The sequence below is a fragment of the Corvus brachyrhynchos genome, unplaced genomic scaffold (assembly GCF_000691975.1).
Source record: "Corvus brachyrhynchos isolate BGI_N302 unplaced genomic scaffold, ASM69197v1 scaffold18, whole genome shotgun sequence".
Lineage (NCBI taxonomy): Eukaryota > Metazoa > Chordata > Aves > Passeriformes > Corvidae > Corvus > Corvus brachyrhynchos.
Window position 1 is genome coordinate 2,816,747 of NW_008246064.1, and position 22,388 is coordinate 2,839,134.

Consider the following 22,388-nt stretch of genomic DNA (forward strand, 5'->3'; position numbering starts at 1 on the left):
TCAAGCCCTTTGCTCTTCCCTCTCTCCCCACACCAGGGTTTCCTTGTTCAGAGGTTCCTCCTCTTGCTCGTGGTCAGTCTGGGTGCTCCTCCCTTCTGAAAACCTTGCTCTCTCCTATCCCTGGAAAATGAGAGGGGCATTTCTTTTCTTCCTTGTCCTCATAATGATCCGTCCTTTGCTTCACAGCTCTCAGTGCCTTGTCCTGCTCTACTGTCCACCCCATCTCATCCGTGTGAGTGGCTGAAGGATGTGTTCCCTCTGTGCCTTCTCCCTGGCTGTGTTCCCAGCCCTTCCCTACTCTCCCCACTCTGCCTCTTTTGTGGGTCATTATTCCAGATTTCTTTATCCCAGACCAGGCTGGACAGGGCTTGTAGCAACCTGGTCTGTTGGAAAATGTCCCTGCCCAAGGTAGTGGGGTAGGAACTGGATGGTCTTTAAGATCCCTTTCAACCCAAACCTTCTGTGATTCTGTGATTACTCCAGATTCCCTTATTCCAATGCCTCTCTTCTCTCAGATCATCTCCTTCATCCCTGCTTTTATTATTTCTCTTCTTTCTCAAGGCCTGCACAGCATCCAGCACTGCAGCTCCTGGACTGGGTCCCTCCTTCCCCCTCCCTGCCCAAGCATCCCTGCTCATCCTCAGTTCCACGCAGCAAAGGCAGGAATTACTTTGCTGCACAAAAAAACCCGAGGAGTTCTATTCCTTTGATGGCTTTTCCTGTTCTCCCTGGCTTTAATTTGCAGCGAGTATTTTTGCAAAAGTGCTCATCCCTGGAGCTAACAATAAAACTGCCTCTGTGTGTCAGAAAGAGGGAGGGAGAGGGAGAAGAAGAGGGAGGAGATGCAGCAGCATAGCGGTCTGGCAAAGTGAGGCGGCATCTGCGAGCCCAGGGACACCGAGGAGACGTGAGCCCCTCACTCCGGGCTCAGCCCGATCCCATTGGCTCCCGAGCCGCTGGATTTAAAGGGAAGAAGAGCTCGGAGGGCTGAACTGCACAGGCAGACGCAGACTCTCAGCCAAGTTGTCAGCACGCTGCGAGCAGGAGAGGCTCGCACACACGAGACTGCAGGGTGCCCGCAGCTTGATGCTCGCTTGGCTCCAGAAAGGGAAAAAGAAGAGGGGACAAAAAAAGCCCAAACCAAAACAACCAGAAAGGGGTGAAGGAGCCTGATCCAGTCCAGCAGTTCCAGGGGGAATAATGGATGTGACCATCTCTCAGTTCATCTTAGAAGAATTTGATGTGAACTGCAGCCTCCTGGATCGTTTACACGAGACTTTTTTAGAGAGTTCCTCTATCCCTTTCCTGGGCTTTGATGGTAGGAAATGTTACCTGGTGCAGGGCTCGGGGAAAGCTTCAGAAGTGCTGAGATCTAGTTTGTTTTGTGATGCAAAGTGGGTGGCTTTTGTGCTTTCTCAACTGCTGCTTCTTCCCTTTCTGTGTCGTTTTTTAACCCCAGGTCCGTACTGCAATGCCACCACGGATCAGATCGGGACCTGCTGGCCCAGAACCTCTGCGGGGGAACTCGTGGAGAGACCCTGCCCGGAGTTCTTCAATGGGATCAAATACAACACCACGAGTAAGTACAAACTCCTTGCCTTCTCCTGCAGATCTTGTGTTCAGAAGGCGCCTGGGGACACCCAAAATATATTTCCATTAAGGAAAAAAAAAGTAATAATAAAAGAAAAAAAAATTGCTTGCTTGGGAATCAACATTTCTTCCACATTCCAGCCTGTATATTCAAACTTCTTGCCTGGAATGATGCAGATTTCTCAAAAGCGCAGACTTGTGGACACTGTTTCCTCTTTGCTGAAGTACATTTAGGGAGATCTGGGCAGAAAATATCCTCTGCAGTCTGAGGAGGGTATGTTGCGCTTTGTGTTTGTGCTACGTACAGCTCAGTGCGTTTGTAGCAGTGCTTCAGACACCTGGATAATTTAAGATCCTTTGGCTCATGAAATACTCAGTCCTAGCACCTAAAAAGTGTATTTTGCTAGGACAGTCCCTTTTCCAGGCTGGCTGTGTGAGCAGGGGTTCAAACCGTGCTGGGAGTTGTATCTCACAAACAGAAAGAAGGCTGAGGTCTGGAATCTGTTTCAGCAACTTCATCAGGGACTGGCTGCTGAGGCTGGAGCTGCATCAGCTCTGCAAGGGAGACAGGAGAGGAAATTAGGAGGCAAATAATATTCAAAGCAAGGGAGCACGGGGGCTCCTTAGAAATCTCCTCGATGCTTTATTCTTCAAGGTAAACAATCACGATGACTCACTACAAATTTATTATTCAGGCTGTGGGACCCAGGCACTCATTTCCTTTTGCTTATCTGTCAATACTCTTTGGACCTTTCATGAAGAGTTTTTAAACATATTCGTTCCAAATATGTGCACCCACTTGTTTGTCACTCATTTTTTCTGTGTGGTTTTGACTGTAGGGATATTTCATTCCATGTTTCACTCGGAGCTGTTGCTTGGGTGTTGGTGGTCTAATTTGCAGGTAGCGTTAATCTTGTGAGGCCAGAATTCTCCCGAAGTCCCGTAAAAGAAGCACCCTGATATTTTAGGTCTTATTTTTCAACTTTTTGAAAAAAAACTTTCCCTAGCTCTGGGTGTCATGGTCAGATAACTGGCCAAAAGTTTGGTGCATTTGCTCCGTGAAACAAAGTCCTCTGCCAGGCTTGTTCTTAGGGACCAGCTTCTGTCACCCCAGACTTTGAGCAGAGTAAAAGGTTGCCTCAGAGAACTGCAAAATCATCCTCAAGCCCTCTAAGCTCAGACCTGGGCTCTTTGCAATAAAATAGGTGGGAACCTGGAATGGGCTGGGCAATGCTGGCTTTGATTAGAGCAGGTAGTTCACTATTTTGACAAGTCTCAGTTGAGACCAGAGGAAAATTTCTGAGAATTAAGGGCAGCTCAGACAAGAGCAAATGTAAGAATGGATCCTAAAAGAATTTTGCCTTTCTTTTTTTCTTTCTCTTTCTTTCTTTTTAGTGGGGAATGTCAATATTTTACCACCTGATTTTTGTTTCTCCAAAAGACAGGAGGAAAGGAAGCAAAAAAAAAAAAATGCATTATGACTGACTCCTGTCACAAACATAGTGGAGAGAAATTAAATGTTTTTCCTGTGTATGGAAGTAAAAAAAAAAATGCTGAATACTCCAGTTTGGTTTTTATAAACTCTGTTGATCCTTTCCGAGTTCATCAATGACTTGATTTAAAGTTCTTCCCTGCTCCTCTCCTTCTCACTGGTGGCTGATGCTTGTATTGCAGTGCTAATAAGAGTTCTTAAATTCTCTGCTCTTAAAACAATGGCATGTTAATTAAAGACTGATGGAAATATGTTATTGAAATGCTGAAGCATTATTTTCTGAGGCAATGGGTATTTTTCTCCTTTCAGCATAAAATGTGAGTAGCTACCTCCAGTTGATCTTAGACAGTTCCATGTGTGTAGTTCCTCCAAGCTGTAGTGCAGAAACCAGAGGCAAGAATTGTATCAAAATCTGATCAACTTTTGCAATCAGTAGCCTCTTGGGAAATAGCAGTTAATGATTAAAGCTGGGGAAAGCAGTAGGAGAGCAGGTTAAGGTTTGAATACACAGGTGCAATCTCTTTTGGCATTGAAAAATATAATTACTGCATGCAGAACACATACAGAATTTGGGAAAACCAAACAATGACACATTCTGACCACTTGCATGATTTCCCTGAGTTGATTTGTGGGCTGCCTCGTTTGTGAAGAGGCTCATTGTGGTGAAAACCTGGGCTGTGTTCCCTGTGCAGATGATAAAATAAGCACAGACAACTGATTAAAGAATGGGAAATGGATCTTGCAAATCTCAGAGGTGAATAATGCAGCTCAAAATGAAGGTCTGATATGAGAAGGCTTGAATCAACATAAGGTTTCAGCCTAGGACATGAAGTTTTGTTCTCTTTTGTTTTGCATTTTGATGAGGGAGAGGGAGAAATGATGGCTTGTTATATTATACTGGTTTTGGGGGGTTTTTTTGAGAGCAAAATCAGACCAATTTAGAAAAAGCACCTTGCACTGCCTTTCTTCTACTGAGAGCTTACCCAGCTCTAGGTTGTAACTCAGCTATTTATTGTACTGTCAGGTATCCCATGTTCGTGAGCTGCCACCTTGTAGCAACTACAGCTTCTCTTTGCATTGATTTAGTATATCTGAGAGTGTATTTTGTGTATCTGTGAGTATATTTATCATTTGAAAGCGTGTAAAAGTTTTGGATCCGTTTCAGTGATTTCTTTTTCGGTTTTAGAAATCAGGCTCTCAAAGATTCCAATCTCCCACCAATTTCCTAAAAGCAGCTCGTCAGCTGGAGGGAATGAACTCAGTTGCATTCCCTGTCAAGGAAAGCTTTTGCATTGTAGACATTGGCATATCCAGACTGGGAAGTGCCCAAACTGTATGAAAAGCTTATGAAAAACTCAGAGAAGCACAAGACACTGGTCCATGGCCAACTTTTGGTACTCGTGGGGCTATTTCTGCCCCTCCGTGTAGTCTCTGTGCATGTAGGGATGGAATTCAAGACAAAATCAGACACACAGGTTCCTCCACAGATCAGCTCATCAAAGGCTTTGGATGCACCTCCCCTGCTTTGTGTCCATCTTGTCACCTCTCATGCTTTGATGTTCACTCTATCTCGGATGGGGAATGCTGTCAAACCCTGCCAATGCCAGCAAATCTAATGAAAAAGCATTTGAGGCAAAAAAAACCCCTTAAGAATAAGAACTTGTGCTTAAAAAACTCTCCTTCTGTTTGCCATGCTAGAATAAACTGTTTGCATAAAATATTCCCATCCTAACTGCAAGAAATTCCCGTGGTGATTCTGTGCCTGGGTCTGTGTTTCTCTGTGTCTCCTGGGAGCTGCTGAGTGACTCAGATAAGTTTCAGCTGCATCCGTAAAACAAAGTCTGTCAGTCTGTGAGGATTTTTCATCTTGGACACTTTGTTATTTTGGTGATATATTGGGTTTTTTTCCTCCCTCTTTATTTGGGAAATAAAATTATGTTGACAAATCATGCTGTGGTTACCCTGCAGTATCATTTGTGAATATGGGCAAAATGCTCTTTGACCAAGGATCTGAAAATTGTACCATCCACTTAAAATGTTGCAATTTTATACCAAAGCTTATGTATTATCCTCAAAGGGGAAAGAAAATTAAAAGAAACAGGAAAAAAATAATCTGTGTTGGTGCAGTGTGTGACTGTGCACTTGTCTCTGCTCAGGTTCTATATTTAGCGAAAATAACAATAGCATTGCTGCCCTCTAGATGTGTTTATGCTTTGACAGTGTGAAGCTTGTAGTCTTGTTTTAGGAAACATATTAATTCACTTATTAGGATATCCTAAAGCTTGATTAATTCAGCAAATGGCCTGTAATGAGTCTGGTTTTGCTGCTTGCTAAAAAGCAGTCATGCAAGCATGTACTTAGAGCGTGTTACAGGCTAAAGTATGGCTACATTAACACTTCCCCTACAGATTTCCCTGTGCAAGGGGGAAATCCAGGGTTAAATGTTCATCTGACGGACAAAAGGTGTTGACTTTTGTAACCTCAGCTGACTGGAGTTTGCCTCAAACACCTGGTGTGGCAGGGGGTGTCCTGTGGTGACACCCGTCCGTCATGGGCTGCTCGCTTTGCTCTGGGCTGCAGGCAGGAGCTGGAGGTATTGGAAGGTCTTGCAGATCAAAACACACAAATCTAGGTGTTTCCAAGTAATATCAACAGCTAACTTAAGTATTTAAGCTCTAATACAAGTCAGTGGAGCTCTGATTGACAGAAGGAGTGAAGCCTAGGGAGTTTCGGAGCTCAGCCTAAATGTACAGCTCAGCTCAGCAGCTCCTGCAGAAGTGATAGTGCTGTTTGATATGCCCAGGGGTATTTTATTCCTGTTTCAGAGGGCCCAGCCTTGTTGTAGGTTTGTGTTTTATCTCCTGGGCCACACAGGTGTTGCAGATGCTCAGTGACAAATGATCCAATGCCCGTGTTCAGGCAGCCGAATTCATCCCTGGGCATGCGTTGTGCTGAAGTGATCCCACACCTGGGGACTGAGATCAAACTGCTTTTGTGATCAACAGGAACAAAAGGTCTCTGTAGCTCCAACTCCCTGCCTGCAAATCCCCCCTCTCTCTCTCTCAGTGAAGGGAAGCTCTTTGACTGAAATAGCCGCTTCACAGGAATGTTTTGGATATCACAAAAAGCATCCTACTCACCTTCTCCAGGGACTGTGCTGCTGAAAACGGGCACAGAATCGCTGCTAACCTTGCCCTGATGGGGCCTTGGTTCATTCTTGTTCTGAGGGGTGTGCACCAACTTTTCCTTGGCCCTACAACAAGCTGCCTGGAGGGAATGCTTTGGAGAGGGTTGGTGGCTTAGCAACAGGGCTGTTGTTCCCGTGGGTGGGCACGGGAGAAGGAGCCCCTGGCACACGGGTCACACCTGTACCTGTTAGCAGGCTTGCTCCACACTGAGAGAAAAATTCCTGCAGCTCATGGTTGCCTCATCTTGAACACAGAGAAATAATCTTTTGTGCGCTGAGGGAAGGGTGAAGAAGTGAATTAATTGCTCTTCTGGTTTGCTTTTCCCCTCTTTTGAAAGGGTTTAAAGGGATGATTCGATTGTTAAAAGAGCTCATTTTCACAGGTTAAAACCCCATTCTTTTATGGACATCTAACCTTTGCTGCTTTTCCTTCTGATTAATTGTTGTTCAAAGTTCTTCTGGAGATGTGACTCCAGCCTGCATATAAAACATGAGCCTTGCTAGGAAATCATTGGTGTCAGAGTCTTGTTCGTATTTTGTGGGCAAACCCTGTCCTGATAATTACAGAAATGTGCACTTTTATAAGTGGCTGGCCCAGAGGCTCAGTTAACATTTTCACTTGTGTTTTATCTCATGTATTTTAGTGTCTTGACCACTTCTGTTGATCACATTCACGTGACTTGTTCCCCAGAGGATTTTCCAGCTTGATTTCTAAAGGCCGCATTTTTGAAAGCAAAGTCCTGCTGTAAAAGACAGAGAACCCTTAAATTCTGGTGGCCTTTCATCATTACTGGAGAGAAATAAAATGCCCATCACAGGCATGCATGTGTGTTTCCAGACTCAGAAAAATTACTATGAAACCCTAAAACTACTCTCACCTCATCTGTCTTCTGTAACCTTGTTGGATGTCCAGAAGGCTTTTATCCCACTGTTGAATGACAGGGGATTTGGGATAAAAATTAATGTTTTGTAGTCAATTTTAGTTATGGAGCCACTAGAAAAAGACTTTTTTTTTGTTATAAAATGTCTGCAGCCTTGCAGTAGCCATGTATTAGCCATCCTGGGGGGTAAAACACAATATTTTCAGCTAGGAAGGAAAGAGTACGTGAAAGTTAAAGGAAGGGGACTGATGAGAAATGAAACAAACACAACAGTGGAAAAAAAGAAGTCCTGAACTGGAATTCTGGGGGAGGAAATAAAACATTATTTTTAAGCTCGTAAAGGTTCTCTCTGAGGAGATCAAATCTGCAGCTGATTAGGTCAGCTTGTCTCCAACAGCTCTGTATCCAGATTAAGATTTCAACCATTTTTGTGCATTTTCTCTTGCTGGTTTTGCAAGAGAAACACAAATACACAAATACACACATCTTCCACAGATACAGTGGGAGGCTCTGGATTTCAGTCGTGCACAGATGGGAGAGGCTTCACTTGGTTCCCCTCAAGTTTTTCTTCTTTTTTTTTCTTTCCTTTGTGAAGTATAATTTGTGGTACGAGATGGCTCTGATTTTGCAGTTTGGAAGAAAAATATTGGAATGTTGGAGTGTTGGAAAAAACTATTTACAAGGAGGAATGAAAAGAATCCATTTTTCTTGCTCCCACTACTGTCATCGTGTAAAACATGTGATTTCTTCATTAAGCACAGAACACAAGTTAATTGCTGTAGTAAAATGAGGAGATTGTTAATGTTCCTTCAGTCAACATTCAAGGACCTTTTCTCCAGCCAATTAAACACTGATTAGTACTTTTGTTCTTTGCTGATAAGTTAATGAGGTGGCTTTGCTGATAAGTTAATGAGGTGGCTTTGCTGTGGTCCTGTTGTTCCTGATTTGGGTTCTCTTCAGTTCAGGCTTGACTTTCGAGGCAAGCTTCACCCCCACTTTACCAGAACTGGAAATGCAGCTACCATTCTGCACCAAACCTTCCTGATTCTCCACCAAAGTCAGTCAGACCTGAGCAATGGCACATCTTGGAGAGGGCTTTTAACCTTGGGCTTTCGGGAGGGTCAGCAAACAATGGGTTGCCCACATTATTTTGGAGGCTTCTTTGTGAGTCTTTCTTTCCCTGGGGCAGCTGCCCCATCCGCTTCTCTGGAACTTGCTGTTGTCTAAGCTGGCAGTGACTGCCAGCTGGCAAACAGATGGACTGAGGTCCGTTTCTTTGCACAAGTTTGGAATTAGATGATACTTGCAAAACTGTGTGCTTCTGAAGCCGGGGAGGAAGAGGGAATGGCTCAGGAGTAGATGAGGAAGGGAAAGAATTAAATATCTTATAAATCCTCCTCTCACCATATCAGAATGAGAGGAGAAATCCCACCCAGCTGCATCCAGTGTGGGAACTCTCTCGTGGATGGGGATTTCTCATTTTACTGTGCCTTATGACCCCTTTTCCATCCAGACAAGCTGTGAGAGGCTGAGGTGAGGCCGTGAAGGTGGAATGGGGCTGTTCTCGCCGGTCGTGGAACACCTGAGATCCTCTGTGACTCGGTGGGTTCCAGACTCTGTTTGTGGTCACAGCACCTCGGGGACAGTGCCACCGAGGGAATGGCCACCCGCCATTCCGCCTGCCAGCCACAGGGTGTCACTTAGAGTGCAGGTAAAGCGAGTGTCCCCGCGGCTCCTCCGAGTCACCTGCGGGGGATGGATGGATGGATGGATGGATGGATGGATGGATGGATGGATGGATGGATGGATGGATGGATGGAGGGTGACCCTGGGCTTGCTCTGGGACTGAGCTGTTCCCATCCTGCTGCATGGCAAAAGAGCCTCACTGAGGAGAAGCAGGGACAAGGACACGTCGGGGAGGGATGTTCTGGGAGGGATCCTGTGTCCCCTCTTGTGTGGAGTGTTAGTGGAGAGCAGGTCACTGCCTGAGGGTGGGTGGTGCCTGCTTTCACCAGGGCTGCTCCAAGAGGCCGAGGGAAGGGCAGTGCTGAGCTTTGTTCCCAGGCAGGTGAGGGTTGTGGTGAGGATGTGGAGCCATTCAGGGGTGAAACAAATCTATCAAAGGAGCTTCACCCGCCAACAAGAACCTGCCCTTGGGTGAGGCAGGGATCGCTCCTGGCTGGACACACCCTGTTCATCACTGCACTGCTTGCCTTTGCTTCCATCTGATCTCTCCTGCCTGGGTGCTGTCCCCTGGCAGGAGCTGTTGGATTTTCCCTCAGCTGCCTGACAGATGCTCCAGGTGCTCCCACTTGACAGGAATAACTCACAGGCGTGTTAACAGTGGGGCAATATCACCTCAGCTGTGATCTGCCTGTTGCTCCTGTTCTGCAGAACAATTAAATCAGTTAAATTAGTCACATTTAGGTTCTTTAAGTTTCCCTCTGTGCTCTGCCATGACATGAAAGTATCTTTGCTGTTCATATAAAGGTGAATCTGTGCAACTTCTGTGGCTTGGAGGAACAGAACTTCAAGCTGCATCCTCATCCAAATAAAATTCTCCAGCTCTTACAGTCATTCAAGGCTTTTCCCAAGGTTTGCTGTCCTGGGAAAGGGAATCTCCTGTTCAGTTTTGGACCCCAACATCCAGACTTGACACCCAGATTAGAACAGCCGTTCTTAGCTGCCTGAGAAGTGGATGAGAAATAAGGTTTCCCATGGAAATTGGAGGGGAATGGATTTTTAGTAGATATTTTCTTTTTTTTTTCAGTGTGGTTTTCATTCCCCTCAGATGTTATTCTTGGAGTTCGTAATTGGTAGCTCTTGGGACAAATTCATAAAATCAATAAAACTCAGATTGCTTTATGCTGACTCCTTTCTCTGCAGTGCTGGGAATAACAGAGGGCCAGATGCTGCTCCATATGAGACTTGTGCAGGGAGAAGCAATAGTTTGAAGCAAATTATAGGAATAGAAACTCAGTATTAAAAAAAAAAAAAAAAGCAACAACAAAACCTCAAGTCTCATGAAGAGTTTTCCCTGGGAAAACAGAAGAAGGAAGAACCTTTCCCAATGTGGTTGTATTGTCCCAAACCCCTGGTGTTTGGAAAGCACTGACCATGCTGTGACAGAAGAATTAATGCAGAGGAGCTGCATCCTCCTCAGGCAGCCAGGGAGCAAAGAGAGCTTTGGAAACCAGAAAATGTGTTATGGAAATGAGACAAACGCAGAAAATAGGAAATTACTTTGCTAGTGCATCATCACCATTTTAACTAAACTTAGACGTGACTTCCTGGGGATTCTTTTTCTCATTTCTAGGAATTTTTATTAAACTTAAGAATTGCTAAATTATGCCAGTAATCCCTGAAACATCAGCGTTTGTGTATTTCAGAGTACATGATGAGCAGTCAGGACTTGTTGCAGAATCTCCAGACTCCACATTGATTCCTTCTTTGCAACTGGAGGAGCGGATGCAGAGTTTGGAAGCAGAAGGATTTCTAAGATTGTTGTTTCTGGGCTGATCTTAACACACTTGAACATGAAAACTCCAATCTCTGTGTGGGAACCAGTGTGGAAAACAGGAGTTTGATTGCTGGAAATGGATTTCTAGGATTCATAAGGGGGGACACCCTATTCCTTTGCAAGACAGCAGAGTAAGAGGCTGGGAATGAAGGGGTCAGTGAGAAGCAGGGCCCTTCAGAGAGATTTCCCAGTGTCCTCCCAGAGAAAGCTCCTCACAGGTTCCTCCTGGTGGGAGTTTTTTCTGTTCCAGGAGGTCTGGGGGAGAGAGGGACCCCTGAATTAGGAAGGTCTTTTTCTTCAAGGTCTCATTTTTCTTTTCAGGATGTAGATGGTGACACCTTGTGTGGGACTGCAGGGATTTGGACAGGGGTGCACCTGTCTGGGGGAGCGGGACTGTGTGGGGACAGTGACCCCATCACCAGCTCACAAGGCCTTTGCAGAGAAAACCCCTTTCATTCTTAATTGAGAACACTTTGTATTAAAGAAAGACAGGATCCCACAGACCCACATTTTGGGTAATTTTGGCCATCTAATCCAAACTTCTGAATTTCCCACTCCACATAAATCTCGTGTATAAACTCACCCACTTGCCCCTATGTCATTAATTACCAAATCTCTCCCTCCCATTTGGCCTGTCTGAAGATGCACATTTCCACCAGAGCTGCCTGGGACTCAGGAAGCCTCTTGTGCAGCCCAAAAATCAGGCAGCTTTTGTTTTGTGTGAAAGTGAGGGAACAAAGTCCCGCTTGGATCTGCTTTCTGTTTCCAAGCCTGTCTCAAAAGGGACAGGGATAAATCCAAGTGCAGCTGTGGTGGTTCACTGCATTGCCCAGTTCCAGAGAGAGGCTGTAGCAATAGAATACTGGATTTTGCTGCTGCTTATTCCTTTTTGGGGAGAGCTAAAAGATCCCCACAAAGGTCTTTTCACATAGTTAAGTCATCCTTGTCCACCTACAAACCCATTCTCAGTGTGGATTTATTTTTTTCATCCTATTCTGTTTTTAGTCCCTTCATCTCTCCTGTGTTCACTGCATGTTTCTCCTAGGGGAAAAAAAAATCCATCAGCAGTAATAACAGCAGTTTTATTCTCTGTGAGCACTTTGGTTTATTCCTTCTGTGAATGCTGAAGAGGAATGAAGGGTCTCTGAGCTGACCCAGTGAGGGGAGTGTGTCAGAAGAGCACAGACATCACAGCAGAGTGATTCAGTTTATCCTGGGAATACGTAAAAAGCTCTCCTGAAACTAGAAATCTGCTAATCAATAGCTGGATTTTTCAGCAAACAGGTGCAAAGTCTTTCCCAGAGATTCCTATTTTACTGATTCTCTGTTAGATCTCAGCTGCAAATCCATGGCTGAGTTCCTGGGATTACAGATGAGCACCTGACCACACTCACTGTAACTACAGGGCTTCGAGAGAATCTGGGGGGTTATTTTTTCATCACTTCTTGGACTGGTCACATTTCTGCCTGTCTCCTGTCTGCCTCCAGTGCATTATCTCTTCTAGGCTCTTTATCCAACCCCATTCTCTCATTTTCCCAGTCCCTGAGCAGGGACAGAAAGAGGCACGAATGAGGTAGATGTGAATGAATCACTGATGCTCTGGGACCAGATGAAAATCAACTGCGTGTGCACTCAGCTTCTGGTGCACCTGAGCTAAAATTCACCTCCTGAAATCTCAGGGAAAGAAATTGATTTTTCTGCGGTAGGTCAGTTATGTGTGTGTGAGTCTTTAGGTTCATGAATCGCTTTGAAAACTGCACTGGGATTTTATCAGTTCCTTCTTGAAACTGAGCATTTCTAGGGATTTCAAGTGCAGAGCTGAAGAAGCTCTGGCTTTGCTTGGTGAAAATAAACCTGGTGTGGCAATATGATGTTGCAGTTTGGACTAGATGAACTCTCCTGCTCCTTCTAACCCAGCATTTCTGTAGTTCTGTGATATCCCTACAGATCTCAAATGGATCCTTTTGTGGCCTCTCTCACCAGCTGTTTGTTTTTCATGGTCACCTGTGACTTAGTGATGGTGGTTTTTATATGAAGAACTTGTGTTACCAAGTGTGCAACAGAGTGAGAGTCATCTCAGGCTCTCGTTTAGATTCCGTTTACCTGTTGATACATGGTTTTTCTGCACCATTAAAATAGTTTAGTTCATCCTTTGCTTGCTTTTAGGGGAGTAGAGTGATACTCACGGGCCACTGACCTTTGTCTAGTTGCCATGTTACCTCAGTGACAATCAGCTGGAAAAGGCAGGGCTAATTGCTTTGATTTAATCCTGAAATGTCAATGACTCAGTGATGGCTCATTCATGGAAGCTCTCTGCTCGAGGCAGAAGGACTGGATAAAAATAGCTTCCTTGGGATGAACTTTAAGCGCTGGAAGTTTCAAATCATAGCATCAAAGAATGGTTTGAGTTGGAAGAGGCCTTAAAGATCACCTAGATCTGACACCTCTGCCATGAGAAGGGACAAAGGAATGGGGCAAACCTGTGGGAAGCATGCAGAAAGCATTTGTGGGAAAGAACTGCAGTTGCCTCATTGCCAGCTGTGGCACATCAGGCAAAAATCTGAGTTGCCACCCCAAAGAGCAGCAGGTGAGAGAAGGGAATTGAGGGTTAAATACCAGATGTAAAGAGTAAGGGTGATACTGTCCCACATCCAAGGCTGGCAGCAGAGAATAACACAGACAATTCCTGATGTCAGGGCCACCAGATCCTCTGAGCAAACTAAAACTCAACAGAAGAAAATGTCAGACCCAAAGTATTTGTCTTGTAAATGAACAGGGGATGTGCAGCTTGATTTTTAGTGTGTTTGGCCCAGCTACCTTCTCTCCTCCCACGTCTCAATGGGCAAGGGATGCTCATAAACTGATTTGCTTCATTATTTTTCTTGCTGCCTCTCCTCTGGCATTCTTGTCCCCTGATATGGTGGGCAGGCACATGACAGGACCCCAGCCATAGAAGCACTCTGGTTCTGGCTGTGTTGCCTTCAGTGTGAATTCCAGGACTTCCCTGGCCTCAGCTGGCACGGATCCATCTGGGGCATCCACGTGGGGTAGTTCTGGAGCCCTGCTGCAGCCAAGAGGCAGCGTTTGTGGCTGTGCCAGTTTGAAGGGGAAGGGATGGAGGCAGTTCCATGCTGAATGCAGCTTGTTTCAGTCAGAAGAGACAGCAAATGAGACCTGTTCATACCCTGCAGCTGGCCCCGGGCGAGCTGCTTCAGGCTCCCGTCCTTCAGTTCTGCCCTGTGTAAATTAACTCCAATATATCAGGGACTCTGAGGCTTTCCAGCTCTGTAAAGAGTTCTCTCCTCCTTTTTTTGGTTTAGAGTGCAAGAAGTTCCTTGTTAACATGCCACCTTTGTTCCTCAGTGTCATTAATTTCAGCCAGGAGAGTTTTGAGGAGAGAATCTGTGTTTTGCAGTGCTTCGAAAGAGTTTTCATACAAAGGCTTTTGGGTGTACAAAGTGCTAAGCAGGCAGCTGGATGTCAGTGTCTTAATATTGTTCTCTCCAGGTCTCTCTTTCAGCAATACGGAGACGTGAACTGAATGGAAATCATCCCTTTGTGGGGTCTGGGAAAACCAGAGATACTTTCATTAACATCTTCAGAACTGCAGAAATATCCACCGAGAGCTTGGATATTTAATTTGTGTAAGTGATGAGTACAGTCACCAATATATTTGTGAGTTTAGCCATAAGATCTCACAGCTCTGTATCTCTTTTAATGCCTTCTTGTCTTGGTGCAGACCTGCTGGTCTGTAGCACCTGCAGGTTTTCTGTGTGCCAGATGAAGTGCTCAGTTATCACAATCACATTTATTCAGCTATTTGCTGCTCTTCTCTGCAATGCAGGGTTGTTTCCTAGGCTACATTTTCTAGTAGAATACATGTCCTGTTGTCAGATCCCATCCAGTGCATTTGGCTTCATTCCTTGATCCGGTGAGGATAAATCAGTGAACCATCCTGCTTTATCAGTGGAGATTGGCTTCGTTTTCCATGAGCTGAGTTTTATTTTTTCAACTATTTTTTTCCTGAAAGCACACTTCAAATACATTGTGCAACTTTGTAGCAGATATAAAGAGGAGTTTCAAACTCTCCGGCAAAGTAATGTGAGACGAGGGAAGGAGGAAGCAGCCTTTGATCAGGCTCTGCATTGCCTTTTTCTTGCTGAAACCTAAATAACAATGGATTGATTCTCTAAAAGGTTCTTGGTGTCAGCCCCATGGGTGCCGGGGACACTTTGGGTGCGAGCAGTGCAGGGTGTGACAGGGCCAGCAGCCCACAAGTGCAAGAAATGGAGCAACAATGAAACCAGCAGCTTAATTCTGGGTCCAAAAAGTGCAGCAGTAGAAGTAGGAGAAACAAAGCTGCTGTTAGGACAAGGAGGGGGAAAAAGAGGAAAACAAAATAGGAGAGGAGAGGGCTGAGGTTTTCCTGTGCATTGTGGGGTTTGATGCCTCAGTGAGTCTGACAGCCTGACTCTGGAGCTGAGGTTTGTGTCTCTGCTCACCCCAGCTCTCACACACCCATCTGTGACTCAGCCTCTGCTTTGCTCAGCTCACAGCGAGCACTTGCAATAAATCAGCGTCTTTTGAGTGCCTCCAGTTAATGTTGATCTCAGCTGTGCTCTGGGCCACGGCAGAGGGCTGGAGCCAGGCAGCTTTACAGGTGCAATCCTTATTCCTGAATGGGTGTCATTAGCTCTCCCCTCTGCTCAACCTTCACAGCTGCTTTCATTGCACTGACTGAGATGAGCTAATTACACAGATTATGCAATTTTGCTGCACATAATACGTGTAATTTTGTAATGAAGGAGTGGTGCTATGTAATAACAGTTCACACAAACCTGCCTTTGACACAAGGGTCTGGCAGGAAGCTTGGCACGAGAAACTTTGCATAAAAGAGTTAAATAAGACCATCAGATCATTGATAGGGAAAAACTCCAGACGTTTCTGTGTTCTTTTGGAAGTGCTAAAATATCCACAAAGATTGATTTTTTTTATTAATAAGTAGGTTTCAGCTGCAGAAGTAGCAGTGTCCTGAATGCTCAGATGAATCTCATGAATACATGCAAATAAATGATTCATAGAAGACTTGATTTCCTTTTTTTGCATGATCAGGCAAGAGATTTTTTTGCTTGTTGCCCTGGTGGTGTTTGTTGCAGTCTTTTCTTCATAGAATAATAGAATAATTAATGTTGGAAAAGACCTCTGAGATCATCAAGTCCAACCATTAAACCAGCACTTCTTGTTTGCTTCTTCCTGTGTGGACAAGATTATTGATTATTGATGGTAAAATTAGCTTCATTTTGCTGGCACTGCTGTGGGGTTGAAGAACCAGATTTATTTTTTTTCTAAGTTCTTAACAAACTCTGGAAAATATTTGCCCCAGGCAGCTACTGGGAGGCTCTAGGAGGCCAGAGAGGAAAGAGAGGAGCTGTACTGGTTTAACATGGCAAACGTTTGATAGCAGGGGAATGCAGGAGTGGTTATCCTGAGAAGAGGTGGTCAGGGGCTGTCCCCGTGTTTGAAAGAGCCAAATTAATTAATTAAACTGCTAATTACTCAGTAAACTTTTTCTCATCCTTAGAGTTTTCCATCGTATTTTATACCCCTGTCCTGATGAGGAGAGGTGGAGAACAAGAGGTCTGGTGGGCACCTAGCAGTCAGCCAAGGTCAACCCACCGCAGAGGGACATCGAATAAATGCAGGAAAATTCATCCCGATACATTTTACTCAAAATTCCTCAAGCTTGGGAATACGGGTATGAGGGCTGAACCCTGCAGAGCACAGGCTGCTGTCCTAGGGAGAGGCTTCCAGAAGGCAAACTGGAGCATTTGAACGGAATTTTGAATTGGAATTTTTGTTCAGTCTGATCTCTGACTGTATTTTACAGCAGGTGGAAATGTTTTAAATCCAGCCCGTGGTTTATAGCTAAACGCACTCCCTGCTTTTGAGTCTCAGAACACAGTCAGGTTTCAGAGTGCTGACTCAGAGACGTTTTTATCTCTCAGTGAAATCATGAAGAAATTCTCTCTGCCTGTAGCAGATATCCTTTCCCAAAATAGGGACACCAGACTAAAGTGATGTTATTTTTACATGAAATTCCAGCTTAGTTGTCTCACTTCAAAGAATATCAAAATCAATCATTTTTCATAGAAACAAAGGCAGTGCTCCGTGGTATCATCATCCCCTACCAACATTTTTAAATTTCCCTGAAGTTTCTGATACCATTTGCTATGACATATCCTGTTTGGCATGGTCCTTAAAATCCCACAGGCATATGTGTTTCTGCCTTCTCTAACGTGGCTGCAAAGCTGAGGATCTTAGTTTCCAGTCCGGTGCCATTGTTGAGGAGCTGTGCCACGACACCTCCAAGCTTTCCTTCACTAACTGCTCTCCATTCAGGAACTTCAGTTTGGACCATTTCAGCAGCATTTGTGAATCAAATTCCCTCACAGTTATCACAAGGAAAGTTGTCTGTTAAACTGCTGCTCTCTGGCTCCCCAAACCCTCCTACAAGTGCGTTCTGTTTAACTCAGTGTTTCCGTTCTGAGACCAGTCACTTTAGCAGGTCACGAGCAACACTATTTCAGGGTGGAAGAAAATATAAGTGGAAAGAAAGTGGTAAAGGAAAGGAGAAAATAGATTGAAAGGAGGGTTTGTAAACTGGCTGTGGTCACTTGTAATCAAGCAGCATTTCCTGCAGTCTGAAGCATCCTGTGAGTGGTTTTGGTAAGTGATTTCGGTAGGAAGGTAACAGAGGCCCTTGGAGTCACTGGCATATGCATTTTGCACTGTAAATCTGTTTAAAGAGATAATGAACTGTATTCTTCTCTCAGACTGAACTAAATCCTCAGTAATCCTCTGAAGGAAATGTTTCTTCCTGACATATTAATGAGGTGCAGTTGTGCAAGGGCTAATTACAGTGATTAACTGCATTTCACAGATGATGACCAGAAGAAACAGTTACATGATGTGTATTGCATCTTATTCGTGTTTCAAAAATAATGAGAGGAAATTTTAATTACCTTTGTACTGTCATTAGAAAAATCTTCTAACCGTCTTCTGTTGATTAATCCAAAGATAAATCCTCCAGCACAGGAAAGGAACAGACATTCTATTCTACACACTTCATGGGTAATTACTTAAAGAATCTTCCATCTATAGAAAGATTTAGATTCTATTTTAAGAGGAGAGGAGTTTGAGGGTGGTGCATCAAATGATCTCATTTCACATGATATAATTAAGATCAGATAGCTGAGGAAAAAAGAAAATCTTGGTAATCATTTAATTTTAAAAGCCATTAATGGGAACTACTCCAGCAGTTGTAGCTGCATGACAGTAAAGTCATCTTTTACTCACTAGCATTTCATTTGGGAACTGTTGTGTAGCAAATCTCTCTTTGTAAGGCACAGCAGGGGAAATGAAGGTTCAGCTGTGAACTCCCTCATCAGAGAATCAGAGAATAGTTTGGGTTGGAAGGGACCTTAAAGATCATCCAGTTCCAACCCCCTGCCTTCCACTAGACCAGGTTGCTCAGAGCCCTGTCCACCCTGGCCTGAAACGCTCCCAGGGATGGGGAATCTCTGTTTTTGTTATGGATAGGATTTACAGAATCATAGAATCAGAGAATATCCTGAGCTGGAAGGGATCCACAAGGATCATCAAGTCCAACTCCTGGCCCCACACAGACACTCCAAAATCCCACCCTGTGCATCCCTCAGAGTGTTGTCCAAACATTCCTGGAGCTCTGGCAGCCTTGGGGCTGCGCCCATTCCCTGGGGAGCCTGGGCAGTGCCCCAGCACCCTCTGGGAGAAAACCTTTTCCTGATACCCAGCCTAAACCTCCCCTGACTCAGCTTCAAGCCATTCCCTCAGGTCTTATCACTGGAGAGAAGAGATCGATGTCTGCCTCTCCACTGCCCGTCATGAGGATGTTGAAGACCACAATGAGGTCTCCCCTCTGTCTCCTCTTCTCCAGCTGAACAAGCCAAGTGCCCTCAGCCTCTCCTTGTATGGTTTCCCCTCCAGACCCTTCACCATTTTCATTGCCCTCCTTTATATGAGAGTCAGGAGCACTTCTGTAAAAGCCATCCTTGCTGTGCTCGCTGTGGTCATCACTCCTTTGGGCTGTGATGTGCAACTGGGGGTTTTTGTTGTGCTCTTTGAAGTCTCCTCACTGCCTGGCTTGGATTCTGCACTCAGCCTCCAGTTCCTTGTTCCTACACTGCTCCTTCCTAGCCATAGCTCACAGCAATTTTGGAAAGGTGCTGTTTTCAGTCACAGCACAAGGGCCTGGGTCTCTGCCTGAGGCTTCTGCTACTGTAACTGAAGCCAGCGCTGTAGAAAACCTCCAGACGCCACTTCAGCAGAAAGAATCAAATTCCTAAGACCCAAAATGTTCTCTTGTGGGTATTAATCCATCACTACACCTGCTAAAATCATAGAGGGATCAAAGCCCAGACTTAGGAAGTACTGACTTCTCTTCAGGCTGTGGCTTTCTGCATGGTCTGTGTGACCATGCCCCATCACAGGTGACCGTGCCCCATCACACCCATCCTGAAAGAATGCACATCTTCATTTAGATTTTATTACTTTCGAATTCTTCTAAGCCCAGTGCTAGGAAACTGTACCAGTGAACCTCAAGATCCAAAATAAGGGGGGTTTTGTCCATGTGAGGTGGGATTTATCTCACTGAGCTTGAGCCATTTGTGAGTGATGACTCTCAAAGCCTTCTCAACTCCATTTCTGGTGAACAGAGAAAGGTGCAGAGACCAAATCACCCTCTGAACATACCCAGTTTTAGCAATAATCCCAAAGGTTTCCGCATCTGCACTGTTTCTGTGGCTGACAACAAGTGAGGAAAGCCTTTTATCTCACCTTGAAGATGGATGGGCTGCTTGGATGGGCTTGGAGTGGCACCACTGCAATCCAAGCAAAAGAGGAACCTTACAGAATTCTTTAGGTGTATTTTGTGAACAGATAATTAGAATGTAGCACTATGGAGCTGTGTATCACATTTTATTACCTTCTAAAAAGTGCTTTTTTTTTGCTTTTTTTTTTATTCCTCTCCCCATGTCTTGTCCAGAGATAAGGTCTAACCTACCTCTGGAATTACATTCCTTCAGGAGGGGCAAATGCATTCCTGAAGGAAGAACCACAGGTATCCCAGAAGGTCTTTGCCATTTGGCATTGCTCTGGGAAGGGGAGGTGACAGAGCAGTTGGACACAGACTATTGCACTGTTTTCAAATAAAACTCATAGAGTAAATCAGGAACAGTGTTAGAGCTTGATAGAACAGCACTTACTTAGTCCCTTGAGGCACTGATCCAAAATGAGCATTTCCAGTGGAACTGTTAAGTAATTGCTTATTTTTCTTAGAGAAGAGGCTTCAGGATTTGGATGCTCATTTGTGCAGAGGTTTTATGTTGCACTGCAGACCTTTTTCGTGTTCACATTAAATTAAAAGTAGGTCTAAACTGTCAAGCTAGCATTGATGCCATGAAGATTTTTTGCCTTTTCTTTTATACCCCTTTTTACAACTTCTGTATTCCTAGTGCTTTTTGCCGACTTTCTTGGACTTGTTTGTCAAGCTGAGAGACTCAACATTTTAGAAGCTTTGTAGCCAGGGATCAGTGTGCCCCAGACCCCAAGGTTCTGGGGTCCAGAACACATTCTGTAAACTGAGATAGAACCATCCAGGGGAAGGTTCCTTGGGGAGGGGGGCTCACTTGAGCCTCGTATTGGGGAATCTTTGATAGATATGTTAATTAGTAAAACCTATAATGTTATACCAGATGTTTTGGGGGGTGCATTTTTGCGGGGTGCATCTCAATTCATTTGACCTGGACGTGTGCACCTAAGGATCCTTAAAATAAATACCAAGGTAAAATTCCTTTTCCCCTTCTAATTGTGCATGACTCTTGATTTTAAGACCAGGAATAGGCATCAGCATAGTTTTCAAAAACATTGTGTAGCTTTTCTTTACCCCATTCATGATGTGCACGGGACAGTTTTATTGTCGTAAAACATAATTCACTGCTTTTCAAATGCAATCCTGAATGCTCGTTTCCCCCTACCTTTACAAAAACAGTGAAGTTACCTTTTAATTCACCTATTAAAGAAAACAACTCTAGTATCATCATACCCCCTTTCCCACGTTTGATATACAAGTCAGTAGCTCATTATTACTTGGCAGAGGAAGTCTAAAGCTGCGTTAAATTTGAAAAATGTTACAAATTTAAGACACTTCTTCATGCACTTTGGATTCTGTGAAACCCAAAGCAGTTTATCTGCCCATTCAAGCATCTTTGTTGTTGTTGTTTGTTGGGGTTGGTTTTTTTTCTTTTTTTTAATTCTACACCACAGTCATTCATGGCTAACTTGGGATTTAAGGTTTTATGGTTTGGTACCAAGGAGAACTTCAATTAAGCAGTCCTCACTTGACTACCTAGTGCTTAAATATTGCTCACTCAACTTGCTCTTGGGGAGCTCGTTTTGTAGTTGAAAAGGAAATGGCACTGAGGATAAATCTGCCTGGGTTTAAGAGATGTGATGTATGAGTTTTCAGTAGTTTTTCTTTTCATAAGGAGAAGATCTGAGAAAATCTGTTAACAAAGTGTCTAAATGGGAGAGTCTCAGCTAAGTGGAAGTGAATGATGAGCACTGAACACTTCTCTGAGGTGAATGAGCACTTTCAAATATATTTGACCTGATCTAATTGCTGTCTTTGTTGAAAGGAGATGGTAAATCTTTTTCAAGAGACCTTTTTTCCCATCTAGTTTCTGAAACTCCTCTTGCATTGTCACTGTAAACAACCAGTCTTAGTGCCCATCTTCCATGTCAGCATGACAAGAAATCAGTGGGTATTTAAAGAGCAAGGAAATTCAGCTCTGAAGGACAGGAGCTTTCTGAGGCATCCTCCCTTACAGCCCTTTGTGCAGTTACCTGTATTAAACTAAATCTGACACGTGCTGAAGCATCACCAACTCTTTTATCCTCTTTGGAACACCTGGAACGTTTCCTCCACCTCCAGTTCTTTCCTAATGTCCTTGCTGGATGCAGCTTTTCTTTAGGGATGGTGTTGGCATAAGAAGACTGCCTTGCTCCCCTCTTTTGTTGTTTAATTTCAGCCCAGATCAAATTTATTGTGCTGCTTCCAAATCCCTGGAGCCAGTGTTTATGTCCCAGCAAGGTGGTACATAAACCTGTGGCTGATGAAGCCAGCAAATTTGGGGTTTGGAAACTTCACTTCTGGATTTGAAGAGAAGATCTTCATATCAGCTTTAGAAAAAGAAGGGAAAAACTGAAATATGGGGAAAGAATGTTGAGGAAAACACTGAGCTGAGTGGAAACAGTGACAAGTGTCGTTTTTAGTGCTCTGAGAGGGGTCCAGAATGTTGGGGGGGCTGTTCTGTCCTTTTTTGGATTGTGAGGAGATTTATATGACAAAGCCTAAGATAAATGCCCTGAATGTAAAGCTGTGCAAGGTGTGCAGAGTTCGGTGCCAGCATGAGATGATGTATTCTTTCCATCCACATCCTTATCATCATGGAACTGCATGGAGAGCGAATACCCCTGTTTACTGCAGTTCCCAGAGCTCTTCGAGTGGTACAGACAGCGCTGACATCACAGATATGTGGGTCTTTAAAAGATGTGTGTGATGATGTTGGAGCTGCCACACCACGTTTGCCAGGCTACAGAGAACCCAAAACCACACGGGAT

The 22,388-nt window shown here is 44.3% G+C and overlaps 1 protein-coding gene across 2 annotated transcripts in view; it reads left to right on the forward strand.

The window, feature by feature from the left end:
• The first annotated feature begins 820 nt into the window (after positions 1–820).
• Positions 821–22,388, forward strand: part of CRHR2 (corticotropin releasing hormone receptor 2) — a 100,085-nt gene continuing 78,517 nt past the window's right edge. The window contains exons 1-2 of one of the 2 annotated variants that reach the window (XM_017746735.1): positions 821–1,318; positions 1,460–1,579. Coding sequence is in view for 1 of the 2 variants with exons in the window: in XM_008643114.2 (XP_008641336.1) it covers positions 1,201–1,318; positions 1,460–1,579 (238 nt within the window). In the remaining variant the exon portion in view is untranslated. The remainder of the gene's footprint in view (positions 1,319–1,459; positions 1,580–22,388) is intronic. The other variant, XM_008643114.2, reaches the window with a different exon arrangement.